The following is a 22585-nucleotide window of genomic DNA, read 5'->3' as shown; positions in this document are numbered from 1 at the left end:
CAGTGCGAAGCTGAGGTTTAAGAAACTACCGGAATTACCCCTTTTGATGGCAGCACTTCCTACCTTCAAAGGAATGTACGTTTCGCTACTGGGCGTTCATCAAGATGCGCGTGACGGTCTTCTTTTTCGGAGTTCTGCCTCATACACGTGGGCACAGCAACACGGCCCCCACGGCCCTGAGACCACGTGCCTCAACTACCTTTTTACTCTTCAACGTGGCCACGTCCAGCATCATCTTAAATCCCGCACACCTTCTCATTAGTCAGCTACCTGAGGTTACCCCAAGGTTGGGGTGACTTAAGGTCAAAAGTAAGAAAGCCAAGATCCCTGAGGCTTTTTCCACGGCTATGGAAGTTCTCCCAACAACAGCAAACAAATAAACAAACAAATAACAAAGAGCCCCATCCCACACCTCATCCCTGACCTTGGCATTGATTGATTTCAGCAGAAAGCGCCACCACGGAACAGACACCACTATCAGGGAATACAGAGGGCAGCTGCTGGGACTGGATAAAAACGCAGCCTGATGCGGGGAAGCATCAGTATTTTTCCTGCGAGAATTCAAGCGATATTTGCATTAACTCAAGCACTCATCGAGGGACCGGCAACTTTCAATTCAAGACAGATGAGACAAAGCTAAAATTAAATTGCTTCCAGGACAAGGTAAAGTAGAAAAGGTGAGAGGAAAGCAAGCACCTGTTGGGTCTTGCCAACTATCATTTCCTAAGCATCTTCCTGGAGGTGGCAGGTTTTTAAAAAATACTTCTGAAGATGAATGCAGAATATGGACGCCAAAGGAGTGGGCACGTGTGTGGGCTGTGATGCAGTCACGCCGTGAGGACGCGGCCGAGGAACTACCGCTCACAACAATCGGGTCCCAGGAAGGCCTGGCCAACCCAGCTTTCCCTAAGCAAAATTTCAAAAGGGTATCTTTTAATCGCAACTATTTTAGAGAATAACATATGCCACATCAAGACAGATTACCCACCACCCAGATCTGCACATTAATATTTTGCCATATTTGATGAGGCACCTGGGTGGCTTAGTCCATTGAGTGTCCAACTTCAGCTCAGGTCATGATCTCACAGTTTGTGGGTTTGCGCCCCATATCGGGCTCTGTGCGGACAGCCCAGAGCCTGGAGCCTGCTTTAGATTCTGTGTCTCCCTCTCTCTCTGCCTCTCCCCCGTTCGTGCTCTGTCTCTTTCTGTCTCTCAGAAATAAATAAATGTAAAAAAAAAAAAAATTTTTTTTAATACTTTGCCATATTTGCTTAAAACCTTTCCTCTTTGGGCACCTGGGTGGCTTAGTCGGTTAAGCGTCCGACTTTCACTTAGGTCATGATCTCGCGGTTCATGGGTTTGAGCCCCGCATCGGGCTCTGTGCTGACTGCCAGCTCAGAGCCTGGAGCCTGTTTCAGTCTGTGACTCCCTCTCTCTCTGACCCTCCCCTGCTCATGCTGTCTCTCTCTCTCTCCTAGAAATAAATAAAACATTAAAAAAAAAAAAGAAAAAAACCTTTCCTCTTTAAAGAAATAAGATGGTACAAGGCCATCTGGGTGGCTCAGTTGGTTAAGTGTCAGACTCTTGATTTTAGCTCAGGTCATCATCGCACAGTTTGTGACACTCAGCCCCCAGAGCCCGCTTGGGATTCTCTCTCTCCCCTCTCTCTGCCTCTCCCCTGCTCGTGCTCTCTCTCCCAATTAGAAATATGTATGTTTATATATATATATATATATATAAATAAAAAAATAAGGTGGTACAAATATATCTGAACCCTTCCCACTTTATTCCGTCTCTGCTCTCCCCAGAGGAAACCAACCACCACTGCCGAACTGATTTCATGGATCATGTGACTTTATACTTTTACCGCATCTTTATGAATTCATTAACAACACAAATCAAAAAGATGTCCCTAAAGCTCACCTAGAAGAAAAACCTGAAGAAGAGCTAAGGAAGCATTCGAAAAGGAAGAATAATGAAAGATAACGGGCACTGTCAGATAAAATGTACTGTACACTGTAACATTGTAACATCTGGAAGAAGGTGCTTCCTGCCTACAGAACAGGCAGGTCAATAGAATAGAAACAGTTCAGAAGAGGAGACGGCAAAACAGAGTGAGGCAGTGTCAGATGGAAGTATCATTTCAAATCAGTGACAGGACAACTCACAATTACTTATCCCCAAAGAACTACAAATTAAAAAAAAAAAATGATTTCAACACCACCGCAGCATGCTGGTTAGATAATGCGTTCGTTTTGGGCAAAATTCACCACGCTGCTCCCACGTGCCCTGTGCACTTTTCTGTGTGCTATACTTCAGTTAAAAACTTTTGGGGCGCGTGGGCAGCTCTGTTGGTTAGGTGTCCGAGTTCGCTCAGGTCATGATCTCCTGGTCTGTGAGTCCAAGCCCTGCATCGGGCTCTGTGCGGATAGCTGGGAACGTGGAACCTGGTTAAGATTCTGTGTCTCCCTCTCTGTCTGCCCCTCCGCCGCTCATGCATGCACACAGGAGCGCTCTCTCTCTCTCTCTCTCTCTCTCTCTTCTCTCTCTCTCTCAAAAATAAACAGATGTTAAAAAAAATTTTAAATGAGGGGAAGTTTTCACCTATGATATTACGCTGCCAAGGAGCAGTCCAGAAACAGCTTGCTGGAAATCTAAGCTGTTACAACCCTTGGAACTAATTTGGTAAGACACAGTCAGGCCACACAGGATTGTTTAGGGTCTTCATCATATCCTCGTTTACAATGAGAAAAAGAGAAGAAAATGTCAGCATCCAATGACACGGGACTGGCTGACAACATCACGTCACCAGTTAAGCTGCAGAAGATTAGCACGTGACATGGAAAATGTCCCCCGAGTATGGCTACCTGACCGTGTAGTACCTGACGGAGACGGTGACGAAGAGAGAAAGACTGAAAATAAGCCAAAGTGTTAGCAAAGGCCATCCCCAGATGCGGGGATTCCGGGACCTGTCCCCACGTTTCTTTGTGTATTCCTGAACTGCCCAATAAGCAGGTCTTCCTTTTATAAAAATGAGCCGATAAAAAGGAAGTAGAAGAGAGCAGAAAGTAAGAGGGATGGTCCTAAGGTCTCAGGCGACCTAGACATTGCTTAAGTGAGAGACGCCCTTCATTGCTTATACTCTTAGTGTCCATTTTCACAGAAACACTTTTCCACAACGCATGATTCTACCAGTGTCTGTATAACAAGCCATCTCATCTTCGTTACGTGGTGCAGCAGCGTCTCCCATCTGCACACAACCCCTGACCTTTGGCTCCGTACCCTTCCCTGGGCTGCATCCAAAGGGCACCAATTACAGCACTCCCAGCTTCCACCTATAAATTCCACTCTCCAAAAATAATGACAAATACGGGTTATTTGAGAGGTTCAGTGTTTAAGAGCCTGGTAATCAAAGTTTATTGTGCTCTCGGTTTTGTGTCTTTTTTTCCCACTCCAAAGAGTTTCAAGCAAGTAAATTACCATCAAAGAAATTTGCAAAAGCTCTGGGTGAAGCCATGCTAAAATAGAACTACATCAAACCAGATGCCAAACAGAAACTCTGCGGAGCGCTGTATGAGGATAGTTCAGGAGGTTGAAAGAAAGGCCACGGGCTGGGAAGAGTTAGTCACACAAAAGACACAGCCGTCCCAACACAGACCGTGACCCTGGCCTACCAGGAAGATGAGTGCGAGAAGTCGGGTCAGGAATTAATGAAACTAGGTCTGGATCAAGGACACACACATCTCAGATTTCAGAGGACCTAGTGCTTTCATGGCAATTACCTCTAATGATCAGCAATTGAGTCAAAATTGGGCAAAAGTCTCCCTAGATTTGCACTTGAGACTATGATCTATAGACTGCTCTTCAAAACACCTGGGATGGTCTTGACTTACCAACGTGATGGCACGTTGTGGCCTAAACGAAATCAGCAGCAGCTTTTAACCCAAGACAGACATGTCCGTTGGACCTGTACGGATTCATGAGGAAGAATTGTGGATTTCCCCTTCAAAATACAGGTTATGTTACCTCGTTCCTTTCGAGGTCCTCTTATTTACCAGACACCTTTCTTACCACCGTATATTTTTCCAAATTCCTGAGGAACCTAAGGTGGATATCACAGAGACAGAGTTTCCAAGGGGAAAAGCTCTGAAAATCACACACCCAAGCTCCTCATTTAAAGAGATAAAGTGACGTGCACACGGAATCTTCGGAATCCTTAATGTGCAGCCCCCGTCAAGTCAGCTGGGTCACCACTGTGCTTATCCCTTCACATTTTACATGAGAAAGATTCTGTCTCATGGTCCCTAATCACTGTAGGGTTCTTCTCTCATAACATAATCATTCCTTCAAAGAGCCATCCTATTCATTCAATCAATATTGTCCTAAAGAAAGTCAGAGCTCCAAAATCTTCCTGTAGACAAGTTGCTTCTGGCGAATACGATGTCACGAATGTGTTTAAGAACCTGAACAAAGGCAGCACAGGCACATGTCCATAAAGCATTGCATAAAATAATTTCAAGGTGTCGGCCCATTTTCTGAAGCAGATCCCCGAACCTCATGGGTTCCTGGATTGCCAATTAAGCCCCCTATGCTGAAAAAGATGGTTCATTTCCGTTTGATGCCATGTTGTTCTTGCTCATTAGAACTTGTTCCCGACTACACAGAGGCAGGAGCTAGGCTTTCCTAAGGGCCTGGAAAACTGACATTACCTTCACGAGAAAGAGTTTCCATAAAAACCTCTCTGTTTTCAGGCACACATAATCTCTCAGTTGTACTTAAAAACGAAAAGCTTCTTAAATTAAAACAAGGTACAAAATTAAACCAGCGCTTAGGTGTAAGATTCATATTTGTTTCATTAGTACACCCATGTATTACTAAATTTCTACATTTAAACACTGACTTTCTCCCTGCCTCCAACCTCCTCGCCCTCAGCAGTGCAAAAATCACTGATCTAGGGGCGCCTGGGTGGCTTGCTCAGTTAAGCGTCCGACTTTCGCTTAGGTCATGATCTCACGGTTCGTGGGTTCGAGCCCCGCGTCGGGCTCTGTGCTGACTGCCAGCTCAGAGCCTGGAGCCTGTTTCAGAGTCTGTGTCTCCCTCTCTCTCTGACCCTCCCCTGCTCACGCTGTCTCTCTCTCTCTCTCCCCTAGAAATAAATAAAAAAAACATTAAAAAAAAATCACTGATCTAGTCTAGCATGGTAATAAAGCATGGCCCACTTAATATAACCACCTCTTTCTTAATACACGAAAGAGATTTCCTTCTTTGCAATCTCCATCCCAACCCTGAACTTTCTGAAAAGGTAATAAGCAAAAGGGCACTTAAGTTTATATTTAAATTATATACTCTTTTTCTTCAAAAAAAAAAAGGGGGGAATAGATAAGGAATTTACAAAGCACCTTTAACCCTCTCTATCTTTATCATCTACTGTTGCTGGAAAGAGAATTAAGGTATAGACACTTTTCAGATAGTCAGACGAAGGCCTAGCAACAGGTGCACACAGGCCATGTTCCCCTTGGGCCATCTAAAAAAAAAAAAAGAAAGAAAGAAAGAAAATCAAGGCAAACCAGAGGAGAACTATCTCCTGCTATCCCGACACCAGTCATCAGCAGGAAGAACGATGAGAGACATTTTCTTGCTGTAACACTGCACACTGCTGCTATTCTAATACCCAGCCTTTCATATCCTTGGATTCCCCAATATTCCACCAGTATATATGCTGAGTGCGTGTGTGTGAATGTTTTTAAGCATCTTTTTTTTCCTTGTGTTCACCCAGGTTTTTTTTGGGGGGGGAAGGGTTAAGCCGATGGATGAAAATAGTCTCAATTTGCGTGAAACTGATCAAAGAAGGTGCTTTGAATTTATGTGAAAAAGTTTCCCATTAAGATGGTAGCTGTTTTTTTCAAACATGATTCCTTTTAATTGCGGAAAACAGCCCAAAGGCTTTGTCAAGGGGCACATGTTTTCTATAAATCAAAACATAAATAAACGTGAGGTTATTTCACTCGGCATACATATGGTTTCTGCTAAGTAAGCTCTATTTATAAAACATCGTTAGCCTTCGCCGGAACTGCTGTCAACATTTATAGGAAAGGAACTTTTCTACTGCTCTGCAACTTGCCAGGATTTGAAAACAAGCCTAGAAACATTAGTTTTTCAAGACAGACCTGATTTAAACTTAATGTGAAATGGGCCACTGTGTGTCCTCTAATTTTTAAACGCTTGGAAGAAATCTTCAATGGTGTATTAGGTTCATATTTTACCAGAAAATGTTGACTTTGCTGGGAGTTCCATTATTTTCACCATGCCACTGTCCCAGTCTTAGAAGGCCTCTTTTGGTGACAGGCAAGGATCTGAGATTATTTTTCTTATCACTGCCAATAGAACAAAAATATCCTGTGAAAGGGGAGTCTTTGACATCCCTTAAAGCTTAGTGTTCATAATTGCCTCACCATTTTCTCCCAAAGGCTCATTTGCATGATCTCTTCTCTTTGGACCCTCACGCTAGACTATAAACACGTTTATCAGTCCTACTCAGGGCGGTTCTCAAAATGAAGTTTTCTGTGAAAGGAATTAGCTGTAAGCAAGCATGAAGCAATAGTCCTTGATACCCCAGAGCAAGCCATACAAGGCAACAGTAACTGTAATCATACTGTACATTCTCCATTTTCCATTCAACATTTCTTTCTTGGGCCGCAGTGCTTTCCAAAACGGAATTTTTTCCAATGCTTTTGCAATCAATCCCTATGCTAGGTGGGCTTAGGCCAACAGTGACAGTGCAGCCGAGAGCGCTTCCAGAAAGAGCTCCCCCGCTCTTACTGGTTTTTTTTCACTTTTCATCATCATTATTATTATTATTATTTCCTCCCAAGTTGACTCTTCCTCAGGTATCCCAGTTTCTCACCTCTTGGCACAGCATGCATTAATTTTTATTTTTGACCGGCAAGAGGAAAATGTTAACCAGTTCCATAAAAATAACTAAAAGGACTTTTTAAGTCCTAGCATCATAAATTTCCAAGGTAAGAAAACATTTACATATATTTACTGATGACCTACCTAACGCACAACTGCCTACATATAATTAAACTGCTTTGGGAACAGGGAAAATGGTTTTACTCCCAAAGACTGTCCCAACTTATGTGCAGAATTCAAAAATACTGATCCCAAATCATATAAGGAATTTTGCATCTTTGCAGTACACTTAAAGGGGAAGGTTGCTTATAAAATGTAGCCATGGTTCCAATAAACTCAAAAATAGATCCAGAAGAAAAAAATCCACCGTTTTCCCTATCATTCGGCTTTGTAATTTTGCAGATCGGGAGCTAGCTACCCTAATGGTAGATGATAACGAATTTGAAATGATAAGGAAATATAAGGAATTATAAGGCAGAATTCCCCAGAACTTCTGTTCCTAATCAATCACCAGAGATCAGTGACACCATTAGAGCCTTTGATCACGGCTCCTCTTTCAAGCTCAGATGGGACTGGATTGATCCTCGCTGGCACTGAGGAAGGAGAAACACCTAGGAATACAGTTCACCGTGAAACATGAGCAGACATCAGCATCTCTTCCCCTCCTTGGGGAGGAACAGGGAGCACATTCCAGGGCAGCCCAACACCAAACAATAGAGCCACCTCGTTAAATCCAAACCTAATTCCCATCTTACTAGGATTCCCAAAGCGCTTTAAGAGTGGAACAGACAATAAGCAACTTTTCTTTCAGTTTGGTCTTCCTTATCCACTGTGCGTAGCCAGGACAAGCCCCAAATCCCTTCACCATGGGGAGAGGAGAGGTTGTGGGTTTTGTTTTCCCCATTCTGCCCTTTCCAAAGCCTGTAATTCAGAACTTCCCTCGCCCCGCCCCTCCTCTCCATCGACTTCTGAATTTCACTTAAGGAATCTTTACCAAAAACGCTTGTTACTCCTCATTGGCCAAAAGGAAGGTCCTGGAATACCAGGTAAGCCTCGATAATTTCAAAATTACTTAGACTGCCATCGCTCTGAATGGCCTGATCTGAAATGGTCCCTTTGGGAATGAAAAGTTTTAAGTGACCTTTACTACTTTAGCTCCATTGTTTGTTTTACACACACACACGCACCCCTCCTTATTTGTAATATGAATCTAATTGAGCTTCGTGAACACGGCGCAACGTAGTTTATTATCTCCCTCATCAGGTGATCAATGATTTCATTAATAAGACAGATAACAAAACTGTCATATCATCGACACTGTTATGAAAGATGACCCTGGCTTCCCGCTCCATTTTCCAAGGTCCGGGGTTCTCTGTGGCAGCTCTGAGTCCATTCAATATTTTCCACAGACAGAGAAAAGTGAAAATCCATTTTGAAACCAATTTCAATTAGGATCCAGAAGCTGTTATCACAGGTGTCCCGGAATGGGCCTGTGAGTGGAAATGTCGCCTATCCATTCTGAAATGAAACCTTATCAGGGGCTACAAAGATGGCTGGGGACAGCCTATCTGTAAATTACTTTTCGTCCTGTGTTAACTCAACCTTAGTCCTGTCATATGGAATTCTTTCCATCCACTGGTAATAATCTAATGACTAAGTAGACACAGCGCCCAAACGGCTCTCAGCCGGACGGGGCTGTCCCCTCAAACTGGGGTGCAAACGCCAAGGCACTCGGCCGGCAGGCGAGCCGAGGGTCGGGCATGCTTGAAATGGTAGAACTAAAAGTTTATTATGGGAAATAAAAGAAGCCCGTCTCCACCCACTGCATTCCTGGTGATTTTTCAATTGCAAACTCCAAGGCTCCGTGACTTCATTAATGCAGCACCCAAGTCGTGAGGCTTTTCTCTCACATCGTCCAGGCTCCTTTTAGCAAATTATCCCATGACGGCGGATTTATTCAGTCAAAGACCTCGGACTTTGAGAGGCAACAAAAGAATCAAGAGACTTTCTGGTCCACCTGCTTGGCGAATGATGAGCCAGGGAAAAGTCTCCCCCAGAGAAACCAATCAAACCATTGTGTGGCACAGCCAGACCTTTTCAACTGTCAAGCCAGAGAGCAGGAGGGAAGATGAAAGGGACACGGATGAAGCTACCATTTACGGAACCATGTGGGAATGGTCTCCTAAGATTTAATAATTGGGATGGAACTCAACTTTCTACAACCAAAGGGGAAAAAGAGAGAGGGAGAGAAAGACGGAGAAGAGGAAAGAGTCAAAGAAGGTTGTGNTAACAAAGGCTTTGATATTTCTTTTCTCTAGGTTGGAGCTGCATTAAATGTTTAACGTTCTCGCGCAATTAATTCACAGAGGCAAAACAGCAGAAAAAGCCCTCATTACTATGAGTGCCTTGTAGTTTTAAGTAAAACGACAGTTTAAATTGGCCTGAAAAGGGAACAATACATTGACTGGACACTCAAAAAAAATAGTAAAATAAAATAAAAAAATAAGACACACTGGCAGATACACTAGGTCATATACTCCTGGGCAAGTTTCAAGAACATTTTCCTTGTACTACCAATTCAACATGATATATTCAAAAAATTTTAAAAAATTTTTTAAAAAAAGGAAAAAAACCCAACAGTAACTAATGTTAACAGGGCCTTAAAAAAAATCCTGGACTTTTGAAAAATATGAAATAAACATAACGTCCAGCCACTAATGCCGCTCTAGAGCTTTCTGTTATTACTGGTGACTCTGATGGTATGTATTGCTGAGCCAAGTTTAAAAAGCAACTACTTGTCAAAATTGGGGGGGGAGGGTGGAACTATTGTGTGTTCTTGATTGTGGTGGTGGTTATGTGACTTTAGAGATCTGTCAAAACTCCTAGAACCGCACAAAGAAAAAGAGTGAATTGCGCGGCATGGAAGTTTTTTAAAATAAATATGAACTGCAGCAGATATATTTGGAAAGATCTCCATGTAAACAAGGTAACACGGAGATTTTTGCTTTTACCATCACCCGGCCTCCTTCTCCGGCCGCGACGCTTGTGGGCCCAGTGCTCGGACGGCAATCCTCGGGCATCGCACCTTGCGAGCTGCCTGCAAGCACCAGCCCTCCGCCCACCTGGGCCAAAGAGGTGTGAGGGGCGAGGCCCCCCGAGCGGCCTCCCCACTGGGAGACTGCCCACCCACAGGCACCATTTTGTTTTTGGCCCTGAGCTGTTTACTGCCAAGGTTACTGTTTCGGATTCTGACCAGTTTATTTCTGGAAATGTGAAATAACCACATCACTCAATCACAAGTAATCAAAGCAGCCCAGAAACTTTCCGCAAGTAGAACACATCGTGCTGTGGCTTTTTACCCCCAACTTTGGAAAGCTGTGGCAAGATGGGCTTGACACTCACTCCTGATTTATCTGAGTGCCCAACAATTGTCCCTTTAGAGGAGAAATCCAATAACTATATACATGCGAAAAAGGAGCCTTGCCCTCAGGGAAGCCCACTGGCGCAGAATTACTGACTTCATCCCGTAATTTGAATGAATATTTATGAATGAGAAGTAGACCCTGAAAGCACTTGGATTAGTTAAATCCAAACTTGTGTGGATTTCAGGACCAGTGATTCGAGGGGGCTTGCTGATCCCGGGTCCTGTCATCTGCTCACCTTCTTGTAAGCTAGGTCCTGAGGACCACCTTTTCAGGGTTTTCTGTAAACCAGCACCCTCTAATTCTCCCAATCAGATGAAAGCCAATCCACCCCTAGATTATTTCCAAATGATGTTGTGCTCGAAGAGCAAGATGAAATGTGTCTGTGAATGAAATCCCGCCAACTCACACCTAGAAGAGCCTCTTCGTATTACTAACAATAGCTGATATGTTGGGTATGCACTGTGCCAGCCTCAGAGATGGTAAGTAACTAGCCTAAGACCGCACAGCAATGAAGCGGCAGAGAGGGGATTCAAACCTCGGCCTTAATACCTGTGCTCCATATGCACCTTGCAGGCCCCTTGAGTATCTGCTGAGGCCCTCCCAGCACAAAACACTGAAGTGGAGTGAGGAGTCGGGTGGGGGGCAAACCAGGTGCCCCTTTCAAAAAGTTTTCACTAAATGGTAAAAATTAAGTATTATGGAGGGGGGAGGGGTGAATACGGGAAGCACAGAGGATGTGTACGGCAGTGAAACTATTCTGTATGATATTGTAATGGTGGCTACCTGTCATTAGACATTTGTCCGAACCCACGAAGGTCCAACGTAAGGTGTGGCCCCTAATAGAAACTATGGATTTTAGTTAATAATAGTACCAATAATGGTTCTTAGGGGGATCTAGGGAAGAAAGGAGTAAACAGGAACCCTCTGCACTTTTCTAATTTTGCTATAAATCTAAAACTTCTCTAAAATGCAATCTATTAACAAAAATAATAATAATAAAATACCAAAAAAATCAAGCCTTCATAGGTAGTTCCCAAAAGGACACAAGGCTGCCTGCAGGGAAAGAAACTGAAGACTCGGTCACATTTGAGAAGAACTTACACTCATTCTCTGAAAGAACAACACGCAAAAAAAAAAGCAAAGAGCCCTTCAATTTACCTAAAATACGGGTTACAGATGAGACAGTATGGTAGCAGCATGTCAGCCTAGAGAGACTGCGGTCAGATTCTGGAAGGTGTCTAAATGTCAATCAAAGGATTTTGAACTGTATCCTCTATGTGGCTGGGAATCACTGAAGGTTCTAGAGGAGGGGCGTGGCGTAAGCAGAACAGTAAAAAGATTAATTTGGCAGGAGCAAGTCTCATAAATGACACAAGCAGAGAAAAAAAGGCAAGGTGAGTGGAGAGAAGGTTACTTTAACTGTCTAGGCATGAGGTAGTAGGTTTTAAATAGCACAGTGCAGTCGGGTGGCCTGAAGGGAGTCAGGAGTGAATAATTACAGAGGAAAATCTACCAGGACTTCAAAACTGGTAGGATGTGGGAAGCATGAGAGACGGAGGGGTCAAAGGTGACGGTGCGGTTTCAAGCCTGGGTGACTGCAAGAAAAGTGATATACCCAGCCAAAATAAGAATCAGAGGTTGCTGGGTTGGTTCAGGGACACAGGAGTTTGGAGCTGAAGACAGCCCGAGTTCTTATGAGAATCAGATTATCCATCATTAGTTAGTTGGTTTTAAAAGGTGAAGACTCCTTTTCAAAAACATTTAAAAATCGAACTCTGATACAACACAAACCACCTCCTGAATGGGAAACACTTCACCCCAGAAAAAGAATCCAGAAAAGGGATGTGCATGTGCTCTTTCTTATGCTAAGCCATACAATGTTAGTTTTCAAGGTTAATGAAAAACAAAACGAATGTTCTCAAAACTCTCTGCCCTATTTTCTGGCTTCCAGCAGAATGCATTCAGAAGAATGCTATAAAACAAAAACTGTGGTTTCATTATCCGTCCTTCCTTAAGACGAGCAGACTTGGTCACAGTCAGGATTTGTGAAACATCTTGAACTATTTTTCAGAGACCAGCAAATTCACAATTACTTTTGCCAAACGTTTTTCCTTTAATTTCAAAACCTATGTGTATTTTCAACAAAACACGATCCTTTTGTTTTGGATTCATAACATTTAACTCATCTACATGCTCTGTCCGATAACAAGGGCTGACATTTGCTGAGCTCTTGCTCCGTTGGGTGCGTATTGAATGGTACAGCATTGCCTCACTTAATCCCCTAAAGACCCTGTGAAGTGGGTCTAATTACTTTCTTGCTAAACAGATGAGGAAACTGAGACTTTGAGGAGTTAATTTGCCCACACCCACACATCTAGTCTAGTCCTGTTGCCAGAATTCAATCCAAGCCTTCACATCCCCAAACCTGTGGCTTCTCCTAACCAACATCCTATAATTTGAAATCCATTATTTCTGACAGCCCTTCCCATCCATCTGTCATGTGCCAGGAAACAAAATGTGGCCAAGAAAAAAAGAAAAGGGGGGGGTTGAACATCTAAAGGGGCAAGAAACCTAAAACTCACAGCCTACTGTCTATATTGAGCAAACTGCCCGCCATTTCTGAGTAAAATTAAGCCCATCGTCTCTTACCATAAAAAAAAAAAGTCAAGAGGACAAGAGCTCATGGTGGAGAAGAGCCAATGAATTCCAAATTCCCAACAAAACGCTGAGCCAGGGGACCAACTGATATCACAATTAACACTGCTAAGTGTTACTGGACAGTTTGAAAGAAAATCCCAAGGCCAGGAAGTAACCAAAGGTTAAAGTAAAAAGAAAGTATCTCCTTACATGCTTGTCCACCACAACTCTCCCCTTACAAACCTGGAAGATTTTTTTTAAGCACAGGAGAGCCAAGCCCTTCCTTTTGAAAGAAACAAAGAGAACAGGGAGCCTCCTCTCCATTATTCATCTATCAACTTTGGTTTCACATTGCATCACCATTAAGATAATAATTTCTGCTTTCTATCACTTTAAGATATGTTTCCCATAACCATCAGAGTCAATAAAAGATCTCTGAGACTGTGGCCTACATATGTTCACTATTCGTGCCATTCCTTTTTTAAAGCAGAGTAGTAGATTAATAAGAAATATCAGATTGCTCCTTTAAAAAACTCATAGGCCAAAAATGACATAAAACATTTCAAATTGAAAAGTCAGTATTGGCAAGTCATGGAAGGAAACGTTTTAGGATAAGGATAATGTTTAAAACACTGGAATATCTCGATTAAAAACCACTTACTGTTTACAAAACACAACAGGTAGCTTTGAAAGTAATGAATCCATACCAGCAACAAAGAGATTATTAAGGCCTTTTACTTGCGGTGCTAGCATATTAACTCATTTGGAGGTTAAGTAAACAGTGGCATCTAATAGCTGAGTGTTTACTTTATAGGTGAAATATTAGATGCCAAAAATAACCTGTAAGTCACAACTGCACTTAAGAGAAATCTAGAAAACTAAGTCTTTTCTTCTGTTATTTATGTTTAATGAACAAGAGTGAAACTTAAGATCGAACTATGGCACATGAAACACACATTGTGGTTCCTGGGTAAGAATACTGAATGCTTTCTAGCAGTTCTTACGTGTCACAAAAATCAAATATGGCTTGTCCTTTTCCCATACAAGATTCAGAACACAGTTTTTCACTTGTGCCATTTTAAATGCCAGTGCTAAGTGGCAAATGCCTATTTAGAAGGCTGTTCAGTTTTTGAACCCTGCATTTTAGCTGTGTGAATGTGTGTGTTTAAACAAAACCCCTGTATGAATGTTATTCTAGGAGTAGATACTCAGCTGAGGAAACTAAGAAAACAGATCTGTGAGGACATGCAGTGGAATGTGAGCGGTTTGGCTGGAAAGCTCACAATCAGGAACAAATTGTAGCACATAATGGCTGGAAAAGTTAATTAAGTCAACCTAACACAGCACCAGTAACAAAACGTTTTTTTGCTTGCTTGTTTTATTTTTATTTCAAACCTTGAAGTTGTGGATGGGAGGAAAAAAGTGCATGTAACACATGCCTTTTGGTTCTTGATGCTAACCTCACCTTTCACTGCTCACTGACAAACTCCTGAATTGCAGAGCTTTGTGAAGAAAGCCTAAGAACGCCCCTCGACATGCGTAGCAATCACTACTACCTTGAGAGGATCCAAATGATTTTCATTTCCTTTTTGTGAACAGCCTCAGTGCAGGTATCCAAGCACCTCCGAAATGTGTATAAAGAGAAAAGAGAGAAAGGGAAACAGAAGAGACGAAAGGAAAAATGACCATGGCGGGGCGCCTGGGNAAAAAAAAAAAGAAAAGAAAGTAAAATGACCATGGCAATGACAGCTACCTGCCAGTGCGCCCACGTGCTCTACAACCAAGCCAAACCCAGACCAGCACTCCCGGACTAGCTCTAGGAACACAGGAGAGTGTGGAGGAAAGCAGGAGACCGGGTAAGAGTCTGCAGAACAGGGAAGAGGCAAGGTCATTCCACCCCGGCACAGGATCCTCGGGCAGCAAAGAGGCTCTGAACTCATTAGGCAAAACCTGCAGAGGACTCGGGTGGAAAGATCTTACTTACAATTCTTAGCACCGCTGACATAAAGCAATCAGGAAGAGAAAGGTCTGTTCCTGTCTTTAAATCTGTTTGCAGGGTTTCATGGAATCTTCCAGAATTGCAATCCATGCATAAAATCACCACTTCCATTTTTCTTTTACTTGGTTGGGTCTTTACAGTCTCCCAAAATAAAAAGTTAATAAATCCCCTAAAGGAAACAAGAACACTGCAAAAAACAGAGCTCCAGGGTTGGTAACCAGGGCAGCTCTCCTTCAGGCAGGCATGTGCCTTGCAAACCCGACTGATGAGCATTTGCCCCGAACAGGACCAGTTTTACGCGCACTGAGGAGGTCATGTGTACTTTAAGGGCACAGGCCGATCAGGGCAGGAAGCCGGGGGGTTTGGGTTCAGGATCCGTGATTACTGCAGACGACAGGACCCACTTCGTGAATCCTGCCCTTTCCTTCTCTAGCGTTCTTGAGTAGCTTCTTGGCTGCCACGGGCCAGACTAGGTTAGCTCTGATCCCAGTCACCCTAAACGGTTTCATGAGAGGAACTCGGGGTCTGAATGGCTCAAGACAGACACAGCAGCACCAAAACCCTCCCGAGCACACGTGGGAGAGGCCAACGCAGCGGCACCTTCGCACGGACAGACAGACCGCTAGTGGGAGTCTACTGAGATTCACAGATGACGGTGGCTCACAGAGGGTCCATATAGCACAGCTCATCTACCAACTTACACGCATTCGCATCCGTTCTCACACACTCACAGGCACACTCCTCTGCACTCATGCTCACGCACCCACACACTTCCACGTACCCTCATGAGCACTCACGCACACGCAAGCATAAAGATAACCAAAAGCTGATGTTTTGTGAACCATAATACCCAGAAAGTGCTTATTCCTACAAAATTATTCTATTGAAATTACCAAGCAACCTTCCCTGCACAGACTGATCCTATTTCTAAAATAACAAATTTGTCTAATTTTTACAAATTCCAGGAAAAAAAAGCAAAAAAATGATGTTTTTTAAGGAGAAAATGTGTCTTCTGAACCACACTGGAGGAATAACACAAATATCCAGCTCAATTAAAATAGGCTCCAGTCCTGGGGCTCCCGGGGGGCTCGGTCAATTAAGTTATTCAACTCCTGATTTCAGCTCAGGTCGTGATCTCTCAGTTCCTGAGATGGAGCCCTAAGTCAGGCTCTGCACTGACAGCATAGAGTCTGCTTGGGATTCTCTCCCTCCCTCTCTGCCCCTCCTCCACTCACGCTCTCTTTCTCAAAATAAATTTTAAAAAAACTTTAAAAAATTAAATACGACAAATACAGGGAGAAATACGGACAAGTTTCCATAGGGACATAAAGTAAATTCATTCTTTTAACTCAGACATAAATATCTCCCTAAGGATCAATTCAAAACTGGACTCATTAGCAGCAGATTTAACGCCAGCCCCTCCAGTGGCCCAGACAAGCCAGCAGTGCGCACTGGTGACATCTGGGAAGAGAACGCAGGAGCGGCACGCGCTCGCCAGGGGCGAGGATGGGCACGGGGATCAGGGACGAGGCTCTTCGGCTGTCAGCTCGGGCAGTGCCAGTCAGGAGAGGCAGGTGCAGTCTACCTTCAGAGTAGAAGGATCTGAGCTGCAAGTTACCTCCCAGAGTAGATTCGGGCTCTCCAATTGTATGTAAAAAATTCTAAACCAAGCCAGTGAAGTCTTTCTTGGAATGAATAAAATAAAAGCCCATAGGGAAGGAAACAGCAGGTTGGCTCATGGAAATCGGTGTGTCCAGATTTGCAGTGCCCAAAAGCCAGCGGAAAAGTCTGGCTCATTCTTCCTAAGGGCACATGGAGAGTGGAGCACAGTGAGTGGGCAGAGACCAGGGAGGCTATGAAATTTACAAAAAGCAAAGGTACCAACTTGCCTTCAAGAGAAAAGGGGGGTAAAGGACGCAGTCACCATGAACCTGTTCAGTCTGTCTGTATTTTTCCAGACGGGGCTCTGGAATTTATTTGCAATACCCCATGCTTGAGTTGAAATGCCCCTCAGCACTGCTTAAAATTTTTTAAAAAATTTTTTAAATACAGCACACGGGAGCAGCAGCTATGTGTTATCTGTGAACACAATTAAGTCCATTTTTATAAGCAAACCCTGCACCTCAGAGAGCAGTGTTACCTCGAGGTCCAACCATTAACAGCTGTTAAAATCCTTTTGAATGAACTCCATAGAGTTGAGGGGAGGCAGATCTTGTCTCACTAAATCTTGACAAGGCAACTTTTCAGTCTTTTGTAATAACTAATAACTAATTATTCCGACCAGTGTAGACTTTTCCGTGTGAAATGCAAAGTATTTTGAACTCCTGCCAGGCTAATCAAGATGATTTCCAAAATGCCACAACAGGAACTTCCTATAATAAATAACCTAACACATTTACATCTCAAATTAGAAAATTTGGAAGAAAACATGTAGCTTCAGTGCCAAAATAGAGAATGCTAGAGCCTGCCCATCCCGCGCCTCGCCACTCTCCACCCCTATTTGCTTTCGTTAGCCTCTCAAGGAATAGACCCTCGTCCAGGTGCAAGTGCTCAATGCACAAGGAATGCAGAGAACACAAAAACGACTGTAGGCTTGGCTGCCGGTGATGCCCGTGGCCGCTCACCATTGGAAGTGGTGCTGGAGGCCACGGCTTTCTCGCTGACATCTGTTCGCGTGGAGCATTTCACTATGGAATTCTCCACTTTCTTCTTCTCAGTGGTCGTGGAGCTGTGGGACTGGGCCTCCATGATGCTTTCTCATTACTTCAGCTCTCTGCTACCAGGAACGCCTAAAACAAAACAGTGCCATCAGCTTCCAGGAAGAGGGGGGTGGGCGGGGGGAATCTCACTGAAAAGCCCACTTCACCTGCCACCTAGAGCTTTAGCGAGTCCAAAATCTGGAAGACCCTGGCCCACAAGTTTTCGTGCAAAAATACCTTAAAGTCGGAATAACAAGCCAGTCAAATTCTGTCTACACACGCCAAAGGAGACGGAAGAGGAAATATCTATAATGTGAGGCTTTCTCCAAATTCCTACGGGGGGCATCTGTTATTAAGTGCTGTAAGGACCCCAATTTTCAGCTGTGTTTATAGTGTGAAACCCAAGTGTAAGCCACGTCTACAAATACCTCTTTAGGTGGCCAAATTTATGGGAAGGGGCATAGTGACGACTTCCCGAAAAAGGGGAAGGTTTGTTAAGTATCAGTTAGATGTTTTAAAGGAGATGACCATCTCCCAAAACCCAAGCCCTACTTGGCGTTTGGAAGCAGAGGATAATCTGGGCCAGGAAGCCAGGGATGTTTGCTCCCCTCCCTAAGATGATCTGAATTGCAATATGGCCCTTAATCCTAATCCACTCCGGTCTTTAAGCTTTCTTAAAACATGAGAATGTTTCAGTTCATTCGTGCTACATTTTTAAAACCAACAAAGGCATCTGGAACATGCTCTGGAGCCTACAGGAAAATTCTAAAGCTTGTAGACAGCAAAGACAGGAACTGCTTACGAAATACTGAAAACCCTGCTAAAGGCAAGAGGGGTGGGTTCTCTTTCACTGGCTTCACTTGTGTGGGAATTGTCCTAACTCCTCATGCATGAATCAAAAAGATGATGGGTTTTATTCCTTGTTTGCAGCCATGAGCTGCACCTTAGGGTTTTATTCCTTTTTTTCCAGTCATGAGCTGCACCTACGAAGACACAAGAAGATGAAAAGCACCCTCTCCCACATGTCTTCTTCAAGTATCCAGATTGCGAACACTCAGGGTGGCCCCTTCTTCAGTCAAGTCATCTGCTGATTTTCCACATTTAGCAGACACCACCGTGTTCAATGAAAACAATGATCAGCGAAATAAACTAAGCAATTTCTTTACCAACTAAAAGGGTTAAAATACCAGATGAAATCTTTTTAGTCATCCTCAATTCCGATTTGCAGGGAAATGTAAATTCCTTTCTTTATTGTACCAGAAATTCCCCTAGATCTGGAACTCAAGTAACTAGAAAAGTCTCTGATCTCATGGCTGCCTCGCACTGAAGCACCAGCTCATCTTCTAACTTCTATTTCTTTTCCTTGATTATCCACTGTCATTTGTTTGCAAAATACACAAGTTTTTTAAGAAAAGCTGTTCTAGAATAAGAAAAAAAAAGGCAGCCCAGGGTTAGATTTACATATCAACTGTGAGATCCACTCCAAATTCTGTAACAGCCCTCAAAGGGCGCCGGCTAACAATGTACAACAGTAAAGGAGCCTCCGGACTGCCCTGCACTGGGCGAAACCCTCAGTAGCCGGCGCCCTGAATGGCGCTCCCTGGAGTTTTCCAGTGGTTGGGTTTTCTCATCTGTCACACGACTCAATCACACCTTGGGACTTGGGGCTTCACCTTGGGAGGAAGGTGGTTATTGTCCTCTTTAAGAGTGTGTTAAAGGTTATGGATCATCTCCCCCGAAAAATACCCTTAAACACACACCCAAAAGTGGCCCCCGAAAAATACCCTTAAACACACACCCAAAAGTGGCCATTTGATTTCCAAGGGATCACAGACCCTCCAAGCTCTTCCATGAAGCCTGATTGAGAACCCTTGAAGGAGAGACTTTCGACAGTCTCTTTTTGCTGTAACAATCTCAGAACCATTCTAATGTTTTTGAACTGCTCCCTCCACATTGATTTAAATATCATCTTTAAAGCATGCCATGAGACCAGTTTCACCCAATCCAGAGCGCGGATTCCAGGGTGGTACAAGAACGACCTGGACCAGTCTTGCTACCCATGCTTGCAAAACATCTGAATTCCCAGGTCCAATCCCCGAGGTTTCTAGGAGGTGGCACCTGGAACCTTTATTTTAGCCAGGACTGGTGACTATCGGGCTCACTAAGGCTTGCAGATGACCGTTCCACACATTTCTGTTCACTGTATGGACCCAGGGCAACAGCTCCCCATTTTCGTTTTTGCTGATTCGATGAAGTAATGAGTGAATGGCACCCCAGAATACTGAGTTTCAACAGCCTGCCATCAATAACGAACTCATCTTCCAGCATGTTTTGCTGAACCGCCACATGGCCATCTTCCCCTCCAAATCCTAAGCTCCATGAAGACCAACACCACGGCCATCTTCCTGGTACCTCATACCCATAAGAATGTAAACTGAGTAAATAAGCGATCCAGAGATGACCCAGTGCCCCGGAGAATTCTGCAGTGTCTTGACTCTTAACCACCACTGATTTGGCTACATCTCTTGTCTTTTATACCCAGGGTTTCTTTGAAAGCTGACAAATTATATAAAATCTAAAAAACTTTAACAAGAATATTTAATTAATCAGAACGCTCCGTTCGCAACCATTTTGGATGAACAGGCATTTACTCTAATGGTTTCCTTCAAANGCAAATGGATGGGGTTTGCTAAGTTAAAACTGCACGTGTACACAAGCCAATGGGGGGGGGATCATGGAGAGGTGGGATTCCTTCCTGGCTAAGAAGGAAGTCTCTCCCTAAGTAGAGGGAACTAATTAATACCAGTGAGGTGACAAGTCACCAAAGTTCCTTGACAAACTTGGGTTTTGTGGAGTTACCGGTTTTTCCCCCAAGCAAAGGACTTTGTTTTAACAAAGCAATAAACCCTCCAAATACTCATCACCAGAGAGAGAGAGAGGCTCACGTGAGAAGAGGTAAAGCCCCAGGCACTGACTGAAAATGCACTAATTAATGGTCTTAGAGAATACTAATTCCTACCCCCTCCCCCTGTTCGAAATGGATTTCTAAAAAATGGGCCTTTGGTCACTCAAGAATCTACCCCCTTCTTCTATTTTGACAACTTATTTTTGGATCTCATTAGTTAGTAACTAATTATTTAAAAGTGTGGTTTATGCTCGGAACAGGGCTATAAAAATGGCAACTTGCCAAGGCAGACATCTGCTTCCTGTATATCCCTATAAATTATATCAGCTTATTTTACTGATAAAAACACAACTTTGTCCCTGTCAGTTACAAAGGAGAAAGTTTTAACATTTTAGGCTCTCACACCTCATCAAAAGGACGCACGAAGAGTTAACAGAGAAGGATCTGCTTCTGGATGGGGTGGCAGTGCCCTTCAGAGACACATTAAACTGAGTTTGGAAACTCAGTCCTGATTTGATGTATGAAAGCTGGAGGTACAGAAGTGACCCGTTTAAAAGAAAAAAAAATCCTGGTGGAATCTCAATACACACGCAACTAAAGCAGTGGCCCCACACTGCTGTTTTTAAAACCTGGAATTTCTGAAACAATAAAATGTAATTTATTTAAAACATAAGTTGCAAGAAACACTGTTCGGTTCTGCCTCACTTCCAAGATTCTTCTCTGCATGCCACTGGTTTTCAGACGTGAGCGCGAGGGGCCTGTCCCTCGGCCTGATGGCGTTCCCTCCTCGCCCCTCCACCCTGCAGGCGCTGGCACCGCCACACCGCTGCCTGCAAGATCTGCTTCTATGCCCCGTGACTGTTTATGCTCAGGGGGGNGGGGGGGGGGGGGGGTGCAGCCCAGGCAAACTCTTGGTCTTGCAGACCTGCTCAAGCTTGAGGCTGCACAGGTAAATGGAGGGATAAAAACTCCTTCCTGAGAGCAAACAGTCCTGGCTTTTCCCATTCGACTGTCCTTGAACCTTCTGTAATTTTCCCGAAGGCCTCAACCCAGGGCCCAATTGCAGACCCTATTCTCAACCTAATGCCTTGCCTGCCAGCAACCTGCCAGCAGGTGGGTCTTTCCTCTCTGAATGAGAAGTCGGGAGTGGCATCCACCTCCTCCAGAAGCGAGCATCTGAAGCTTGCTGGAGCCTCCGCCCCGGTGGCCGTGGGGAAAGTGCGCTACATGCGCAACCCTCCGAATCCGACCCTTGGAGCGCGGACCTCCGTCTGAACCGCACCTGCGCGCAGAGCCTGGAGCGGCCCGCTCTCCAGGGCTGCAGGGGACAGCCGCCGCCCGCACAGGCNGGCGCGCTTCCTGCAAGTTGCACGCGGCGGGGCCTCTGCAGGGAAAGGGGCGCCCGCGCCACTCCCACCGCACCGGCCACCAGGCTCCCAGGAGTGCGCTCTCCCTGCGGCTGGCCCGGCGACACTAGCCCGCGGCCGCCCAGCTTCCGTTCACACAGCTGTGTCACCGGCTGCACCCGGGGAGGTGCCACTTCGCGGGTCCTCTGTCTGCGGCGCAACACCCCGTGTGTGCCGCCGTGATAAAACACCGGGGAGCGCTTGGGGTCTTCACCAAACCTGCGGGGGTGGGCTTCGCTCCCCAAACTCCTAACTCGCCGTCCATCAACCTGGCCCCCAAATGCGGCTTCTGCACCTAAGCTGCCCGAAATTAGGTGCAGGTGTTGTGAATGGGTGAAGGCGCAGACACATCTTGTCCCTCGGGGAGGGTGGCCCTCGGTGGAGTTCCAAAGTTCAGCCTCAACCGTGAGGCTTTATGTAGCAAATAGGAGAAAAAACCAGTTCTGGGGACACGTGCAAAACTCAGCCTTCCCCCTTGGACCTCTCTGCAGTGAAACCTGGGATCCACACCCAAACAAGATTTCTTCATCACTTCCACAGTTAAAATCTCTTAAAGAAAGCACCGGTGCTAAAACCAACATTTAAGATGATGTTTGAACTGT

The 22585-nt window shown here is 44.5% G+C and overlaps 1 protein-coding gene across 1 annotated transcript in view; it reads right to left on the bottom strand.

Moving 5' to 3' along the window:
* Positions 1–17721, bottom strand: part of GLI3 (GLI family zinc finger 3) — a 270413-nt gene extending 252692 nt beyond the window's left edge. The window contains 1 exon segment of the mRNA XM_077781156.1: positions 17598–17721. Coding sequence (XP_077637282.1) covers positions 17598–17721 — 124 coding nt within the window.
* Between the last annotated feature and the right edge of the window lie 4864 nt (positions 17722–22585).

This window comes from Crocuta crocuta, unplaced genomic scaffold (genome assembly GCF_008692635.1).
Source record: "Crocuta crocuta isolate KB4526 unplaced genomic scaffold, BGI_CrCroc_1.0 scaffold108, whole genome shotgun sequence".
Lineage (NCBI taxonomy): Eukaryota > Metazoa > Chordata > Mammalia > Carnivora > Hyaenidae > Crocuta > Crocuta crocuta.
Note: the sequence above shows the minus strand (reverse complement) of the source record. Positions and strands in the feature narration are given on the sequence as shown.